General features: G+C 43.9%; 1 protein-coding gene across 3 annotated transcripts in view; it reads right to left on the bottom strand.

Annotated features, from left to right (window-relative positions):
• Plcl2 (phospholipase C-like 2) overlaps positions 1-19,119 on the bottom strand; it is a 185,311-nt gene that overhangs the window by 10,848 nt on the left and 155,344 nt on the right. For all 3 annotated transcript variants that reach the window (XR_015628508.1, XM_087565079.1, NM_001106880.2), the window contains 1 exon segment: positions 7,301-7,410. Coding sequence is in view for 2 of the 3 variants with exons in the window: in XM_087565079.1 (XP_087421205.1) it covers positions 7,301-7,410 (110 nt within the window). In the remaining variant the exon portion in view is untranslated.

The following is a 19,119-nucleotide window of genomic DNA, read 5'->3' as shown; positions in this document are numbered from 1 at the left end:
TAAATTGGGCAACTCACAAGTGCCTGTTTCTCTAGCTCCAGAGGCTCTAATGCCCTTTTCTGGCTGGTGGGCACCAGCACACATATGCACACACATGTACATATATACAAATAGAAAGAAAGCACAGCTTTTTAAAAAAACCCACTGCCATTTAAGAAAATTATTAAAAAATATGTTCAGCCTCCATTCACTAAGAGAGCTACACTAACAATTCGAAGCACTGACAAACATTCAAGTCCATGGAACTAGCAGTACTAAGGCCAACGGGGACATGACTGTGGCATATGCTGCTGCTTGTAAACCGTGCTGCTAGTTCCATGTAAGTCTGACACACAGTGCCTGTGAGGTGCGCCTGGCTTGAGTCTGCATTCAGTATTCGCCCCTGAGGGAATACACATCTGAGGCCTTGCATATAAATGCTCACTGAAGCTTTGTTCAAAGAAAGTGTCTAGAAGTAAACACGTCAGGATGCTAACAGGGGTCCGGGCAGGACAAACACGGATGCTTTCTTTTCTCCATATTTCAAACCCATTTTCAAAATTGGAAAGCTAAACAAGCAAGCAAATATTAAAAACAAAAATCAATCAAACAACAACAGCAACAACAACAAAAAAACCAAACAAACAAGGAGGAGAGGTGGCCATGGGTTAGAAGTCAAGAAAACGTGGCCTGAGGGCGGCCAACTGGAGTTAAGCGCAGCCCAGATAAAGCATAGTAAGTAATAACTAGGGGTTACTGATAGAAAAGTATATTCTGATAGCATGGAATATGTACTAACAGCATAGGGTAGGTATCTGCCCAGCTCTAGTGCTGTTTAAGGCATATTGTAAATATAAAGGCTGTGTGTGTGTTTCATCCAGGAACTAAATGGTCAAAGGCAGGGATTAAAATTTTCTACAACATAAAACAACAACAACACAAACCCCAAGTGAACATCCTTGGGTGTTTTTACTTTAACTTCTTATCAGCAGGTACCTCTTGTGAACATAACTAAAAGTTCCCAGCTTGCCCTAGGCCAGTGACGGGTAGTGCCTTCCTTTTCTGTGGTTCAAATGAGGAGGGTGAAATTGTGTTTGCTGTACAGCAATGAGGCCCCCAAATCAGAGGAACTTAATGTAAGCAGCTCCCATGGATCTAATGTCCCCCTCTGACCTCCACAGGCACCAGACACGCACATGGTTACACATAAATGCATTCAGGCGAAGCATACTAAATAAATAAAACATAATACACAAATCTGAAACAAACATATAAGCACCATGTATAGCATCCTAGCGAAATGTAAAAGACCTTACTTATTATCCGACTCCATACATTTCTCATAAACACAAACCTGAGGTATTCTCTTTTCCAGACATAATTCAAAAGAAAGGTTCTCTGGCACCCCTGTTCTTTCCCATCGCCTACTTTTGAGGTACTGCATATTGTGCCATCTCTCATTAGGCTCTCATTTCGGTGATATTAGCACAGGCTTCTCAAGCTTAGTGCATTTAAAAAGCATACCCAGAGGACTGGGGGAATGGAAGCCAGGATTCAGCAGGCTGGACAGGGAACTGCAGTTCTGTTTCTGCTGTTGTTGTTCATTTGCTTTTAATGTCTCTCTACATAGCTCAAGCTGATCCCAGGTCTGAAACTTCCAAGCCTCAGGTTTCACAAGGGCCCAGACAGCAGGCTCGGGAGACAGCACATGCACCTGGCCCGTTTCTGTACTTCTAGTGACGAAATCCATAGATCCCACCCTAAAAGAGGCTATTCTGATTAGTTCAAAGTTAAGGCCTCAAACAGTAGCAGATTCTAGAGGAGGTTTCTGGAGTTCCCATATCTGTCTAAAGATCAGACTCTTGAGAGAATAACTGTCTTTGCTCACCTCCCTCACTGCCATGGCCTCAACTTGTATCTGCAGGAGAAAGAGTAGAGTAGATTTGTACATGAGTACCTGCCTAAGTCCAGCCCACATAGTTCTGTTCACTTTCTATGTCTGAGCCCCAGGTCTGCTCATTTCCCTAGAATCGTTACTGCCCCCTACAGTTTAGGCTCTCTCTTGTCCACTCCGCCATGAGGAAATGTGTAGCAGCACCTGGATGGAGCACACTGGGCTGTGGGGAGCTGTGCTCTGTGGCTGTCCTCCACACATAGCAAACGGCGTGGCGTACCCTCTTGATTTCACACTAACAAGCTCCAACCCGAGCTCTAGCTAGCTGCCTGGCTTCTGAACTACATCGTAAGTCTGGATTTTCCTATAATAAAATAAAAGCAAAAAGAAGTTTGTTTCTCTCACAGAGCTCAAAGCACCATGCTCTATTTCTGAGCCTACAGGAGACATGGGACCCCGCTGCCAGCAACTTGTCAAGCCAAATCCCTTTTTGTTACAAATTATTATGTCTGTTATATATTCAACTGCAAATATCAGCTACAGATTCTGAACACACACACACACACACACACACACACACACACACACCCCTTCTGTAGGAAGGAAGGTGAGTGCTTGCATACATGAAAATGATTTTAATTGTAAAAATGATCAAGAGTTTAACACAAGAAAATATAAATTGGCTAGCTTGGATAAGAAGATCCTTTATTAAGTTAAATCAGCAAAATTAGTTGTAGGATGCAGCTTGATAATGTCTTTACAGCTGTATTTTAAACTGACCATAAAGTTTGGAGGGTGAGTATTGTGGGCTTGGTCTAATGCTCACTGTGTTGTGTTAACCCGAGTCCCCAAAGCTGGGAAAGAATCTGTCTGTCTGCATGGCACTGAAGGAGCCCTGCCCCCAGTTGGTTCTGACTGGTAAGTAAAGTTGCTGGTGGCCCAGTTGGCTGGGCAGGAGACAGAGGAGGGACTTTTAGGATTCCCAGGGTAAGGAATGGAGTTAGGAGGAGGAAGGAGAGATCCGCCATGCTAGGAGGAGAAGACACCATGCCTGAGAAAGTGTGGGACAGAACTGCCATGGAGGAGGTGGGGGAGAGCAGCTCCCGAGGGCTGAACGACTGGCTCCAGGGCAGCACAGATGGGACATAGATTAGTAAGTAATAACTCTGGAATATTGGAGGGAGGTGGGTTAGACATGTGGAGGTTAGGAGGTGGCCCAGTCTTTGAGATGTTTAAGGCATATCAAAATATAAAGGCTGTGTGTGTCTTGTTCAGGAATATGAAGCCCCAGGGCAGGTAGAGAGAACCGTGCTGGGATCATTTGAGTAGCATTAACTGGGCAAAGCTGGGTGAGTACCAGAGGGTAATTTTATGTGTGGTTGTCCTGGACCAAAAATGCTTCTGTGATGTCCCCAAGCATAGGAAGAACATTAACAGTCAGAGGGCACATGTACCAATCGTCTTCAAACCATTCTGTGTTACATATGCCAGAGGAACAATTCTAGAAGCATATATAGAAAAGCAGCCAAAGCTCAGCTCCTCTGGATGCTAGACTTGTGTCTGCCTTGTCTTATTGCTCTTCATATGTTTATATGATGAACACACACTGCTCATAGTAAAAATTAATTTAAGCCACTCGTATGGAGTAAGATAACGACAGAAGGCGTCTCATGTAAGAAGTTTCTTACAAACGGCGATTGCTTCCCTTCCCTTTGATTATGCCCACATGCTTTTTGTCTAGTTTATAATGATGACATTAAGATTAAAACTAAATGGACACTGAAATCTTTAAAGTACCCATCACTATTTTCAACTGCACATTCAGCAGGTGGTATTTATAAACTTCAAAGTGCTTCAAGTGTAAAAGGAGAAGGTACTCTGTCTTTGGCAGAAGACAGTGTGCCCAACATGGATGTCTGCGCGTGCTCTGAAGGGGAGAGAGCTCGAAACAGCTTTGAGTTTAAAGGCTCATGTCCTTGCAGTCCTGGTTGAGGGTGTGAGCTCCTGCTCTGGCTGCCTTGGCTGCTCGCTGTCTACTTCCGAAGCATGATAGACTCTTACCCATCTGGAGCTGTGAGCCAAAATAAACTCTTACACCCATGCGTCAATTTGGTCATGGTATCTTGTTACAGCAGCAGAAAAATAACTAATATAAGTTGGTTCCAGGAAGTGGCCCGCTGTTGTGCAGAACCAGACCTTGTTGTTTCAAGACGGAATGTGGACGACTGAAATTCTGGGCTAGAAAAGAGGTTGAATGCTATAAGCAGAGCAGCCAGCCAATGGTTTTTATCTCCTTGCCTTCTGCAGTTAATCCAGGCTGCATGCTCCCATCTAAAAGTTTGGAGCCCCAGTTGAAAGACAACAGGAGATATTTGTTTTCCTGGGTCTGGGTTACCTTTCTCAATATGGTCTTTTCATGTTCTATCTGTTTACCAGTAAGTTCATGATTTCATTTTTCCTTACAGCTTAATAGTTTTCTGTAGTGTATATGTACATGGACATGAAGTCGTCCTCAGTGTCCACTCCACAGTTGTAGGACTTGCAGGCTGTGTCCATTTCTTACTTATTGTGAATAGAGAAGCTGGGAACACAGAATAGCAAGGGTCTTTGGAGGCTGATATCTAGTCCTTCAGGCAATGGAGGCTGGTATCTAGTCCTTCAGGCAATGGAGGCTGGTATCTAGTCCTTCAGGCAATGGAGGCTGGTATCTAGTCCTTCAGGCAATGGAGGCTGGTATCTAGTCCTTCGGGCAATGGAGGCTGATATCTAGTCCTTCAGGCAATGGAGGCTGGTATCTAGTCCTTCGGGCAATGGAGGCTGGTATCTAGTCCTTTGGGCGATGGAGGCTGATATCTAGTCCTTTGGGCGATGGAGGCTGGTATCTACTCCTTCAGGCAATGGAGGCTGGTATCTAGTCCTTCGGGCAATGGAGGCTGGTATCTAGTCCTTCGGGCAATGGAGGCTGGTATCTAGTCCTTCAGGCAATGGAGGCTGGTATCTAGTCCTTCAGGCGATGGAGGCTGGTATCTAGTCCTTCAGGCGATGGAGGCTGGTATCTAGTCCTTCAGGCGATGGAGGCTGGTATCTAGTCCTTCAGGCGATGGAGGCTGGTATCTAGTCCTTCAGGCAATGGAGGCTGATATCTAGTCCTTCAGGCAATGGAGGCTGGTATCTAGTCCTTCAGGCAATGGAGGCTGGTATCTAGTCCTTCGGGCAATGGAGGCTGGTATCTAGTCCTTCGGGCAATGGAGGCTGGTATCTAGTCCTTCAGGCAATGGAGGCTGGTATCTAGTCCTTCAGGCGATGGAGGCTGGTATCTAGTCCTTCAGGCAATGGAGGCTGGTATCTAGTCCTTCAGGCAATGGAGGCTGGTATCTAGTCCTTCAGGCAATGGAGGCTGGTATCTAGTCCTTCAGGCAATGGAGGCTGGTATCTAGTCCTTCAGGCGATGGAGGCTGGTATCTAGTCCTTCAGGCGATGGAGGCTGGTATCTAGTCCTTCAGGCGATGGAGGCTGGTATCTAGTCCTTCAGGCGATGGAGGCTGGTATCTAGTCCTTCAGGCAATGGAGGCTGATATCTAGTCCTTCAGGCAATGGAGGCTGGTATCTAGTCCTTCAGGCAATGGAGGCTGGTATCTAGTCCTTCAGGCAATGGAGGCTGATATCTAGTCCTTCAGGCAATGGAGGCTGATATCTAGTCCTTCAGGCAATGGAGGCTGGTATCTAGTCCTTCAGGCAATGGAGGCTGGTATCTAGTCCTTCAGGCAATGGAGGCTGATATCTAGTCCTTTGGGCGATGGAGGCTGGTATCTAGTCCTTCAGGCAATGGAGGCTGGTATCTAGTTTTTGGGCACATGCCAAGGAGTGACAGAGCTGGCTCACAGTCGGCTGAGTTCTAGCTTTTTGCGAGTTCTCCACCGTCTGATCTCCAGACTGGGTGTACCAGTTTGCAATTCCACCAACAGGGAGTGACAGCTGCCTTCTTCTCACGTCCGCTCTAGTTTGTTATTGGATGTTTTGCTGACTCACCCTTCTGACTGGGGGAAGATGAAACCTCAAAATTGTTTTGATTTTCATTTCCATAATTGCTAGGGACAATGATGAATATTTTAAAAACATTTTCCTTAGCCTTTTGTTTTGTTTTGTTTTTGATTCTTTTGATAACTTTCTGTTCAGAAACTGGTCCATTCTTTGAATGTGTTTTGAGTCTGTTTTGCTTTCTTTTCTGTTGTTTTCTTGTTTGTTTTTGAGATCTTTATGTATTCTGGATACTAAAGGAAGATACTAGGGATCTGAGGAGGGAAATGGGAAGATGGATAGAGGAGCTCTATTCAGGGAGAAGGAAGGGAAATAAATACAGGAGGGTAAAATAATAAGGATATCAGGGAAAGTCATAAGGAGCCATAATTTAATTAGCACCTAAAATAACCATAATATACATAAGTCAGTATATACATATACGTGTAGAGTCTAAATGACTTCTTCTTCTTCCAGAGAGCCTCTCAAGCTGCGCAGCATATGGCAGGAGAATCCCTTTGTGGAAACCTGAGAGCAAAGAGGACCTGAGAGGCCATCACAGAAGTTGTGAAAGTAAAGCTTAGGATGCCATGCAGATCCCAAGATGACAAAGCTGTGGGGTAGCTGCCAAGGACAGCTGAATACAGGGAGTGGATTCCTTGGGACAGCCCAAGGGAGAGAAGTATGCTGCAGACAGCAAAGCCGGAGAGGCTGTGCCATCTAAGCCCTTTAAAACTAAAGTCCCTGAAACCAGACTGGGAGCTACAGGATTTGCCATTTTACAAGCTAAGACTCAGACTTGTTCAGTATTTCCTCCTCATGTCCCCATTCCTCCCTTAGAAATGGTAATGTATATTCTCTGCCATGAGATGCTGGATGTATGCAATTTTATTTTTAATATTACAGGGGGTTACAGTAAGAAATTGTCTTTGACTCTCAGAAGACTTTGGACCTTTAAACGATGTTGAAACAACTATGAAAGACTATGGGGACTTTTGGAGTTGAACCAAATTAATTTTGCATTTATGGTATGGCCATGAGCTTATGCAAATCAAGGATTGGAATGTGATGGTTTAAATGAGAAATATTCTCCACAGGCTCAGACACTTGCACACTTTGTCCATACTGGTGACATTGCTTGGAGAACTGTAGAAGGCGTGGCCCTACTGGAAAAGATTACGTCACTAGGGGTGGGTTTTGAAATTTTACAGCCTTGTCTTCCCTTTGTTTCAAATCTGTGGTTAGAGATATGGGCTCTCAGCCTCTTGTTCTGGCCACCACTTGTACTTGCTACCTTGCATCCCTACCATAATGGAGTCACCCCTTTGAAATGCTAAGCAACCTAAATTCTCTAAGTTGCATTGGTCAAGGTACTTTATCATAGCAACAGAAAAGCAAGTAATATATTACCTTTAAAATCGTAATATTCCAGGTAAAGCTCTCCACCGCCTTCTGTAGTTTCCGTTCCTTCAGTCCCTCCTTGGTGCCTATGCTGTGCAAGTGTTCATGAAATTCCATGGCTAAGAGAAATAAAAACAGATGAAGGTTATTACTTCCCTATGCCATAGGCGGTAATGAACTGGTGACACGCATTTTCTAGATGTATCTTGAACAATTCCAAGCTGCACTGGAATTTCATAAGTGTGTCTATTTAAGAACGTGATGAGAGGAAAAACAGATGACTCAAGTCATTCATGGTGGGAAGCATCTTTGAGGCCAGCAGATGAGCACTCCTTACAGGTCTGCAGCCAGTTACTTCTATCTGTGTCTTACTTTAGACACAAGCTGCCAACAGTCCTGAAAGGCAACTAGGGCTGGCCCAGGATCTGGAGTGACAGAGGCAAGTTTCATCTCTACCAAGGACCCAGTACTGGCACAGGAGATGGACAGTACAAAGATGGACATGGGCCGCCAGTAAACACCAACCCTATGTGCTTCTCAGATCCCACTGGGAAGACACAGAGAAGAGCAAAGCAGCAAGGCTGGCATCGTGGTGGGGAAATGGTTTGTTGTGCAATTGTAAAGAGTCATGTTTGCTCTAAAGAACTCCTGCACAAAAGCCAACCATGCTGTCTTAACTTGTAATCCCTGAACTGGGGAGTGGAGGCAGGAGGATCACTAAGACTAGTTGGACAGACAGACTTGTCTACTTGATGAGCTCCAGGCCAGAAAGTGACACTGTCTCAAAAAACAAGTGACTAGCAACTGAGGAACTTGGGTTTGACCTCTGACCTCCATATATATGCATACTCATGAGCTCATACCACATGACATATACGTGTACACACACACACACACACACACACACACACACACACACACCCCTTGTTAGTAACAGGAATTACTCAAGCAAGTCATACAGAGCCTTCTAGTAGACATAAGTGATTTGTTTGGGTTGAGTATTAAGTAACCTTCCTATTTCCAAATATTTATTGCAAAAAACTACCCCAATAAAAATATTGTCTCTTATCAAGAAACTTAAAAACAAGGTTCCTTCTCCTTTCATAAAACATAATTCTGTTTAAAAGACAGAGCAATAAAAATCAGATAAACAAATGTTAAGACCAAGTTATCCAGCATGCCCCAGATGTTTAAAAACTCCCCATTGTTTAATTGTAGAAAAGAGAAGGGTATGGGGAGGAAGAGGTGGGCCGGGGGAGGGGACAAGTCTGTGGCTGCTGACAAGTTGGGGGGAGGGAGCTGAAGCCACTCAGATACTCTACAGAGCATGGAGCTCTGTGAGTGGGGCATCACTGAAAAGTGACAAACCTCAGCCCCCACAGTGCAACTAAAACGCAGACTTTCTCCCTCAGTTTCTCCCAAACTTACACTATGGCTTATGATGCTGGGATGGGTGCAGTCATAGGCCATTTTAGCAAGTAGTGTGAAGGGCTTCAGGTAAGAGGGCAGGACAAGGAATTTCTTGGAGGACATCTGGCCTAGGAAAATAAGGAGCTAAGTCAGACTAGAGAGATGTGTACAGGGACAACACTTGAAGTTCTAGAAATTATAAGACAACCAATGTTGTCTGCTCTTCAAGGGAAGGGGGACAGGAAGTGAGGGTAGGCAAGAGTATACTGTTTTGTTTCTAGTTACTGCCTACTTTACACAGATATGGTTTTTAAATGATCTCGAACAGTGTTCTCTATATTCTCACTTATTTAAAAGATCTAACATAAAATCTAATGAGGAAGATTTACTTCAAGAAGAAGGGGCTGCACTTTGCTGTGTAGGTTTTAAAGAGCGCTTCCCTGTTCTATCCATTAGTAGACAATGATCTATAGTATTAAACACAGGGATCTCACCATTTTGGATGAGAGTAATTCTTGACTGTTGAAGTGAAAATAGTATATGGTCAGCAATTAACACATATTGATGACATACCACTGGAAAGCAATTTGATTTCATGTCATGCTACATTATAGCAACACTCATTTCTTAAACATGACAATTACTTTGGCCACAGATCTCCAGGTACATAAACAGCAAACTGAGAATAGAAACAAACTTATGTGTAAGCAATCAGCATAACTATTCATAATTTTGCTAGGGAACACAGGGGCAACGTTTTTTAGGTATTACACAGCCAAGATGTAACATTATTAAAACAATGACACAAAAATATACAACTGTAGGTTGATATCATTATGCAGGTGAAGGCAGACAAGTTAGGTCAAGGCCATGATTGGACAGTAAAAAAATAAGGAGGGGACAAAGCTTTGTAAGGCAGGAGAGGAGAGGAAAAGGAGAATCAATATGGAGATGGGGAAGGATGACCCAGATCCGGGTGGTCTTGAATTGCCAAGGTAGTTGGGATGGATTTCTTTAGGTAAATTTATCTTATCTAGGTGGACGGTTTATATCCTTATCAATTGGTTGTGAGTTTATTGTGTAGGTGTATTGTGGATTGAGATTTAACATATAAATCTGATTGTTTGGTTACACTTTGTTGAGTCTTGATTTTACAGGGTAGTTGGGAGGGCGGTTGCTGGGAGTGTGGGCAGAGTCTGTGGCAGGGAGCCATGATAGGCCAGCCACCGCTAGACTTCTAGAGCCCGGATTTTACCGGGTGGCTGGAAGCAGAGAGCCGCTGGGAGAGATACTAATCTGAGATAAATTAGTGCTAGTTCCAATGACCCATTGGAACCAGAACTAGTGACTGCCAGGGTACATGCGGGAACCGGTTCCACTGCCTTTTTATTTTTACTGCAACACACAACAATGGCTTTGTGTGAAATCAGAGCCAAAATAGGTATATGTGTAATTATATCAAGGTAGGATTTTTTGTACTAGGAAGCATGCCCTATGAAATATGAGATAGTCATGTGGCACAATGTAAAACTTTACAAGATAAATTGCAAAAATAGGTTATATAAAATTGTTTTAATCTCACAAAATAAACTAAAACTAATAAATCAGACAAATTTACATTCCTGAAAACCTAAGAAAGTGACCCTGTGGGTTTGTTTAAGTAACCATATACAAGGTAACAGTCAATCCCTCTCACATTTGCTGAATGTCTCTCATCAGCAGACCACAGGTCATCCAGAGCCTGGGACACAAGCAGGGAGCAAACAGCACAGCTCATTGGTGGCTGCTGGTGGGCTGGGCCCACGGTTGGTGAGTGGGAATTACTACTCTCTGGTATGCAAGCAACCCCTGTGCTCGTGCTCAGCAGGGACTCTCTTTCCCTGTGGCTCTGATTACAGGTGTTTGAGTGGCAGTCCTTTAACTCTGTCACACTGAAGTAGTACCCACACAAGTTTTTAATAAGGCATGTTTAATAATCTTTACAGATCTTAAACAGATAGGAAGGAAGGTAAGGAACTGCTCAAGTAGCTTCTGCTGGGAAAGGAAGAGACCCAGAAACAGCCAAGGACACACATTGGTGACACCTCTGAGCTGTCACCAGTGAGAGAAGATGCACACTAAGAGGCCTGTCTCCTCATCTGCAGCATCAGGGACGGAAACAGAGGGCCTTCCGGCTTCAAACCGAAGGATTTTCCCTAAGACTACAGACAAGAAAACATCGGAACTTTTTTAATCTGAGAAAATTACTTGTGACAGTCATCTGCAAATTCACTATTGAGAAGTTTTAAAGCATGTGTGGGAGCCTAAGGAGCCTTGGCCCTCAGAGAGAGCACTGTCTGGAGAGGGACAGACAGTGGCGGCTGCTGCTGCTGCTGCTGCTGCTGCTGCTGCTGCTGCTGCTGCTGCTGCTGCTGCTGCATGGGCAGTGAGAAGCAGACTGCAGTTCAGAAATAGAACCAGGTCAACAATAATGGCAGACAGGGACATGGCTCCTTGATCTTTTTACTTCCAAATGCTCTTCCAGAACACACTTGTCATAATTTCATCATTTCAGAGGACAGATAACTTGTCACATTATCATGGAGTTATCAAAATAATTATGTTTTTCCTGTTAGTCTATGTCCCAAACACTAGCTTGGTTTCAACTAAATGACATAAAAACTGAAAGCACGATTTGTCCACGTTTTCTTCAAAGTCACAGCAGTTAGAGAGGCGGCAGAGGGCAGAGCAGATGCTGTGGTCAGCGCAGCCCTGTCATACAAGCCCAAGGGCTTCAGCTTATCCCCAGTCCACGGAGAAAAGTCAGCTGAGACAGCACTTGCTGACAACCCCACTGCAGGGATGGAGGGGCTGGGGAACAGGGGGATCCTTGGGCCAGCTAGCAAGACAAGCTGGACATTTGGTAAGTCCTGTCTTTAAAAACAAAACAAAACAAAACAAAACAAAAGAAAAAAATGAATGGCACCTGAAGATCAATACCTAAAGTGATCCTCTATTCTGCGCCCTCTCTCTGTCTCTGTCTCTCTGTCTCTGTCTCTCTCTGTCTCTCTGTCTCTCTGTCTCTCTGTCTCTCTCTCTCTCTCTCTCTCACACACACACACACACACACACACACTCAGAGAGAGACAGAGACAGACAAAGAGACAAACACACACAGAGAAAGACACACAGAGACAGAGGCAGAGACACAAGAGGCACAGACAGACAGGTAGACAGGCAGGCGGGCAGGCACTGCTAAAGAGACCAGAATTCTTCAACATACTGCTACCCATATAAAGCCAGAGGTTACAGTTAACTCTGAGTTAAGAAGCTAAAATCTGAGTGCATTATTTTTTGATATTTACTGAGTAGGAGCGTGACCCTGTGAAAGGGTGAGTGAGAATTCAATAGTCAGAACAGATACGTGTGTAAAGGAATCACACACTGCACAACCCAAACAAAGCCACAGACACACAAGTCTAGGCTTAGAGGTAACTAAGCCTAGAAGCCAGCAAATGGTCAGAGTCACACAGAGACCTGGCATAGTTGCTCTTTCAAAACATATTTTTACATCATACATATGTGTATGTCTGTGCATGGGTAAGCGCAAGTGTCTGAAGAGGCCAAGACACTGGATTCTGCTAGAGCTGGAGTTACAAACAGTGCTTGGAAAACAGACTCGGGTCCTCTGGAAGAATAGCATTAGCTCTTTAACCACTGAGCCATCTCTCCGACCTGATGGTTACTCTTCAATTAAAAACAAAAAGCACCACCACCACCACCACCAACAGCAACAAGAAACAAACAAAAACCCAGACTGTTTTAAAGCCTTGGTTGTTCTATGTCCCCAAACCCTGCAGTTAGATTCCTCTGGTTACATAGATTACTCTCAGGGAAGAACTGGTCATTTTACTTCTGGGATATTAACCAAGGCGAGAACCTGCTTAAATCCTTTCATTGTGATGACGTTGAGAACTAAGGAAAGGACAAATGGAAAATCCCAGGCCACATGAGAAGGAACCATCATAGGTCATCAGTCTACACTGGAGTCTCCAGAGGTATTTAACTTTAGGCTGTAGCTGTGAGGTTTTAAACATACAGTTTAAAAACCTGCATGGTCACATGAAAGTATGCTAATTTTATATGAAGCAACGCTTTGGAAAAGTGCTGTGCGTGTATGGACACATTCGTGTGGGTTTGTGTACAGTACAAGTGCCTGTGCACCTGTGTGGAAAGACCAGAGGTTGAAACTCTGTTGTGTTTCTTCAACCAGTCTGCACTTGAGTTTTTTGAGACAAAGTCTCTTATGGAACTCACAGATTGGCTACACTGGCTGATCAGGGCGGGAACTCTGAATGTCTCGGCCTCATCACCAGCAGTGGGGTTACAAAGCCTACCAAGCCCACCTTTTAAATGGGCTCTGGAGATCCAAACTCAGGTTACCCTGCTGCCCAGCAAGAGCTTTACTTAAAGAGGACCACTCAAACCAGTTACTGATTCTCTATATGTCTCTTCCTTAAAATCCAAACAGCTCAGATTTTTGATACACACAGATATTTGTTCACACAATTATCTAAATGTTATTTCAAAATGCCTTATAATTTAAACATTTTAGGTGGAAGTTTTAGGAGCGACACATTTAATGACAAAAGTCAAGGTAACTTTGGTGGACTGTCATGGTATTCAAAATTAATAAATGGGTGTACAATCTTCAAAAGATCTAATTAAACCAGCTGGAAGATGAGCGCAAGTATACCCAAATACACTAGAGCACGCTGAGGGGAAACATCCACGTCTACTGCTTTCTCCTTTTCGCACAGGTAACATTGGAAAACCCACAGTCATTCCTCAGTGTAAGGCACGGCATATGCACATATATGTGCATACACAGTTAACAAAAGCACAGAGAAGCAACTCTTGCTGTGTAAGGAGATGGGACTAAGTCAGAAACAGAGCACTGTCTCCTCATCGCACTGAAATCAGAGCCATTTTTCCCAGTCAAATCACGCAGGTGACCTTTCAAACATCCTGCTTATGGTTTCCTCTATAAATTCTAAAAATAGGAGATTAAATACAGCCTATAACACATGCCAAACTTAAACAGTCATGAGGTACATAGAGCTTAAAACAATGCACTTATGGATTAGTTTTATTTTACCTTTTTAACTACTTAAAAGTTATTTTGAAGTTACCAAATTAAGTATAGTAGGTTTTTACTTCCATGGTTCTATATGTGGATTCAATTAACTCCTGATTGTAGCTGTACTAATAATTAGTTCTTAGCTGAAAACTTTCCTAAAAAATTCTCTCATCAAAGCAAATCTACATAGGAGAATCTGTATGTTTCAAATGATGGAAAGTGAAACTAAAGAGTAATTTATAAACGGTCTCTGAACTTAACACAGGAGTATCTGTATCCATCACATGATGGAAAGTGAAATTAAAGAGCACAATTTATAAATGGTCTCTGAACTTAACTAGATTGAACAGCTTTAACTTATCCCAATTCCCCAAATTCAGTATTGGGGTTGTCCCTAGAAGATGGAATCTATGGGACTGGGATGTTTAGGACGCAGGTAGAGAGAGGGCAGCTCATCAACCACAGTAACAAGCTGTGGCACAACGCACTGGCCTGAGATGAAAATACAGCCTCTGATGGGACTCTTTAACTAACTTCCACGAAGTGAGAGCATTTAGAGCCACAGCCTTGACTAAGTGCCCCGCCCAGCCTGGTGAGGCCCAGTCCGTGTGAGCAGGGACGTTTCATCTCCATCCTGCGGAGGTGTGGAGATGTCTAGTTACTTCCCAAACCGCTCAGGTCTGTAGCCTCCTCCTCTTGGCCATCTTCCCAAAACAATCTTGGCATTAACAAAAGCCAAATTATTTTAAGATGGATTTTGAACTGTTAAATCCTATTCCACATGAGACAGAATAGATAAACTAGGTCTCTTAAATATAGCCTTGAAAGCAGATGGATCGCAAGATCCTGCGATGCCAAATCCACAGCAGAACAATTTGTGAATGAATTACCCGCGTGCATCTCCTCCCTCTGCCAGCATTTCCCTCTGGGTAAATCTAGGTGAGTGAAGTTGCGTAACTTGATGTGTTCTGGAATTTAACTGCCATGCACAGACATTTGGGTAAGAGAACTAAGAACTTAGTTCAGCAAGACACTTCTCCTGTGGTCACAGAGGGACACGGTGACCAACTTTTCACAGTTATTGAGAAAAGGCTTGCTTGCTTTTTGTCCCTTCATCAGTGAGAGGGTAGAATATTGGCATTAACAAAGCCCTAGGTCTGTTCTAAAGCACTGAAAAAATACATTTATCGACATAAATAAGCACAGCACGCACAGCCCACCCCACCACGCCCTGTCTGCAATTCTCTTACATTTTATTTACTTCTAACTGGACTGTATGACACAACAAGCTAAAAAGTGTAAACCTACAAACAGAAAATGTCTTTCTTTCTCCATCCACCGGTTTTCATGCCCCACACCTCCTCCAGCTGAGCTGTTACCTCTCAGGAACGTTCCCAAGAGGAGATACCACAGCCACAGGCTCTGTGCTTCTAGCCCCCATTTTTTTAAAAACAAATATTGCAAAAAATATATTTTTTTATAAAATTAGTATGTGCATATTTTCACATATATACATATAGTATGTGAATAAGCACATATATATATGCACACACATACATATTATGGTACCTAATATACATATGTATAACTATACATATGTGTATAATGTACCTTAGCAGGGCCTTCTTGTTGAATATTTAGATTGTTCTCAACATTACAAAGGAAACTTTGCCAAGTATGCAATCATATCTACACAAAGATTCTAAAAAACAGAATTGCTGACTCAAAATATATATAATTTACAAATCTGAAATTTTCCATATGGCTTTACTAATTTTAAACCCACTTTACACATGTCAGGTCTGAGACAGTCACCATTTTCCCTAACGTTCTTCCAAGTTCACAATGTGCATGGTGTACAGGGTGTGCTGAGGTCTGTGGATTAGCTTGGATCTGAGGGGGGCAGCCAGCATCCCTTAGGCTGGCTCATCCCTCCTGTAGGCCAGCACGCTCACCTGGCCACAGAGGCTGCTGCACTTCACATGTGTGCACTTGCCTGCATCCCCTCACAGAGAAGCATTGCAGGGTCAGTGCACACTCACAACCCACAGCTGCCTTTATATTTACGGTTTCCAAATGCATTACCTCTAGCCGAGGCCTCTCTGTTCAACTCCTCACTGAGAAGTCAGTCAGGCAAGTCACATTTAACACTGCCTAGGTTTGCTACAATGATGAACTGCAGCTCCATCTCTCAAGGCTGGAGCAAAGATCTCAACTCATTCCCATTCCTCTCTTTTTATCCTACTAGCCATAACCAATTTACTAGTGAATACCATCAGCCCAACTCTCAGATTGTTAGTTTGGAACACACAGAAATAGTTCAATGTGTCTAATAGCCATGTTTGCTAACCTAAGAACTCATAGGGAGCCCTGTGCCTCTATCCTAGCCTCATCTGCATGCAGTGGCCACTCTTCCAGGCACTGCTCTTGGTGTCTGGAAACACCCAAGCCTGAGGACTTTAGGTGAAAGTGAACAGACCCTGCCTATGAAGACGAGTAATTACAAGCATATGAGAAGGTAATGGCTGCTAAGGTAAAGTGAGGAGAGCAGGATCAGTGGGAGGGTGCTGCTAAGCTCTCAGACTAGCCCTGGCTCCCTTCTGCTGCTGTGATAATGCTGTGCTGACAAGGCACCACAGGAGAGAAAGGGTTTATGTGGCTACAGTCCCTCACCATGAGGAAGTCCAGTGGCAGAAGCACAGAAGCAGCCATTACCATCACATCTCCAGTTGGAAACAGGGAATACATGCATGTACGACTAGTACTCATCCCGCTTTCTTTCTTTACTCTTACACAATTCAGGACTCAGACCCAGGGAATGGTGCCATCCATAATAGTGATCTGACATAAATTAATGTGGAATGGAGATGATAGCCACAGACCACCCTGGTGTGGACAGTCTCTCCCTGAGGCTCATTCCCCAAAGGATTTTGGACAGTGTTATGTAGACAAAACAAACCATCAGGAGGGTGAATGTATCATTCGAATCACAGAGTCGACCACGTCCTGGGATTTCCTGCATTTTTAGAGCCCTTTCTTCATAAGAGGTTTTCCCCTTCAAGCAGCTCCTCCATTTGGATGACAGCCTGACCTACACAGGTCTAACCTCCACCCTAAGCTTTGCTAAGCTACTTTGACAATACAAGAGCTCTTTCCACTTGGCCCTTCTGTGAGCAGCATGTGCAGCACACGTGAAGTAGAATTTCATACCTAATGTCTGCTTAAGCTGATACCTCAGGGACAAAATCCATTTTGGGGAACAGAATACCAGGAAAGGGATGGACCACCTGGTTGATCCCTGAATGGGTTTCTAACTATTTAGTGATCCCTACTGCCTACAAATTCCCTTCAGTTAAGACCCTGACAGACACTGAAACAGTGGCTTTATAGCTGCAAGTGAGGATCACCCTAGGGTGAACTAGTGACCTCTGATGACAGAGGGCTAGGGAAGTGTGACTAGTGTGGGTCCTGAATTAGACACTGGTGTTGTCCTAAAACCAACCCATACCCTTTAGCTTTGAATTAAAGCTCCATTACTAGACCCAACCTCAATTTTCCAATCCATTTCTTCTGTGTCCTGAGCAAACACTTCCTTTCAGTCAGAATAACACGCTCATGTGTGCCATTAGCACACCTTTATGACGACGCCCTCAAGGATCCTATTCCTTCAGGAGTTATAAGTCCTTATATTGAAAAGAAAATTATACGAATTCTAGGTTTAGAAATATAAAATTAAAAGAGTTAGCCCCAAAAGCCACAAACTCAGGGCTAAGCCCTGCCGCCAGGAATAACAGGCCATAAAGATAAAGAAAAGGAATGCAAAAACCAGCTCAGGCTATCGAGGACTGAGCCATAAACCATCCAAAGACATCCCCCCAGCTTACTCAGAGTCATACTTTAACCAGATGTCCTCCAGACCCTGATAAGCCCCTACTTGTGCTTTTCAGCCATTGTGTCCTGCAGAGAGCATTCCAGGAAACCGGGCAGCCCAAGCCTAACCAGAGGTGTTTCAAATACAGATGCTTCATCAATTTTGACAAACTTTTAAAAATAATGAGGACCTGAAGACCCTACCCTTCTCCTGATTTAGTAGCTCTGTTCCAGGAACCAGGGGGCCATAAAACCTTCTGGCCGTCCCCTTATCTCCTGGAGCCATAAAACAATCTTGTAACTTGTGGTACCTTCCCCTTTGACATCCCCCATCCCCTGGTGCTCACAGCCTCTGCCTTTAAATACTCTTTTTCCCAGCCTCTCGGGTCGACACCTCTGTCTCCTGCGCGGGATACGTGTCGGCCCGGAGATCTCTGTAATAGGTCTCCGTAATAAACCTCGCCTTTGCTTATTACATCCAAAATGGTCTCTCTGTGTCTGGGGTCCGCGATTTCCCAAGACTTGAGTAAGGGTCTCTCTGCGTGGGATTTTTCAATATATTTTATATGATTTTATATTATACAATATATTATATAAAATGTAAAATATTTTATATTTCTTATGTTCTATTATAAGGATTTCATTATAAAGATTGGCATTTCCAGAGAGGTCAGGGTGGTGTTTGACATAGCCTCCTAAGGCCTTACCTTCAAAGTTAGGTAAAGAGTTAAGAAACCATTTCCCCTTTCTCTCAAAATTCATGCAGATATCCTGTAATGACACATCCTGGAGCATTACAGGAAACGCTTCTCCAATCTGCTAATCTTTTTAAGCTGCTGAACTCAAGTCATCTGACAACACCGCTCATGCAGTTGATGTAGGGTCACTCACCTAAGCTGCTGTCATGGAACTGACACTTCTTGCTGCCACCAAGAAGTGAGCAAGGCAGAGAAGGGCTAAAGAGACTAAACTCACAGGCCAAGACAGTAAACGGAGGGCAGGCTCTACTTCTGTAAGACAGAGCGGAGAGACACCCAGACCTCAGAAAGCAAGCCATAAGCCTCCTGGGTTTCCTTCTGCAAATCTTTCTAGACAGAACACTAATAAACTGCTGTCAGCAGGAGCCTTCCTGGTGACTTGAGGTTCTCTGTTTTGGGCTAAACAAAGATGTGATGACATGACAAGTTCCTCATCTGGTGACTGCAGCACCCAGGACTACAGTAGGCTCTGAGGAGCTTGCCCACAAATGAAGACAGGTGTTAGGTGTTAGGCTTGAACCCAGAGCAGGGAGGACTGCCTGACACTCTGCTTATCCTCCCTATACAGGAGTGCTGGGTCCTTACCTGCTTCAGGTGAGACAATCTACCCAGTTTGGTCACAGGGTAGATGTCAACTGCTCAGCTGACTAGAAGCAGCAAGCAGAATGTCA

This window comes from Rattus norvegicus, chromosome 9 (assembly GCF_021556685.1).
Source record: "Rattus norvegicus strain SHRSP/BbbUtx chromosome 9, alternate assembly SHRSP_T2T, whole genome shotgun sequence".
NCBI classification, from domain to species: Eukaryota; Metazoa; Chordata; class Mammalia; order Rodentia; family Muridae; genus Rattus; species Rattus norvegicus.
The sequence above is the reverse complement of the archived record's forward strand: the minus strand, read 5'-3'. Positions and strand labels throughout refer to the sequence as shown.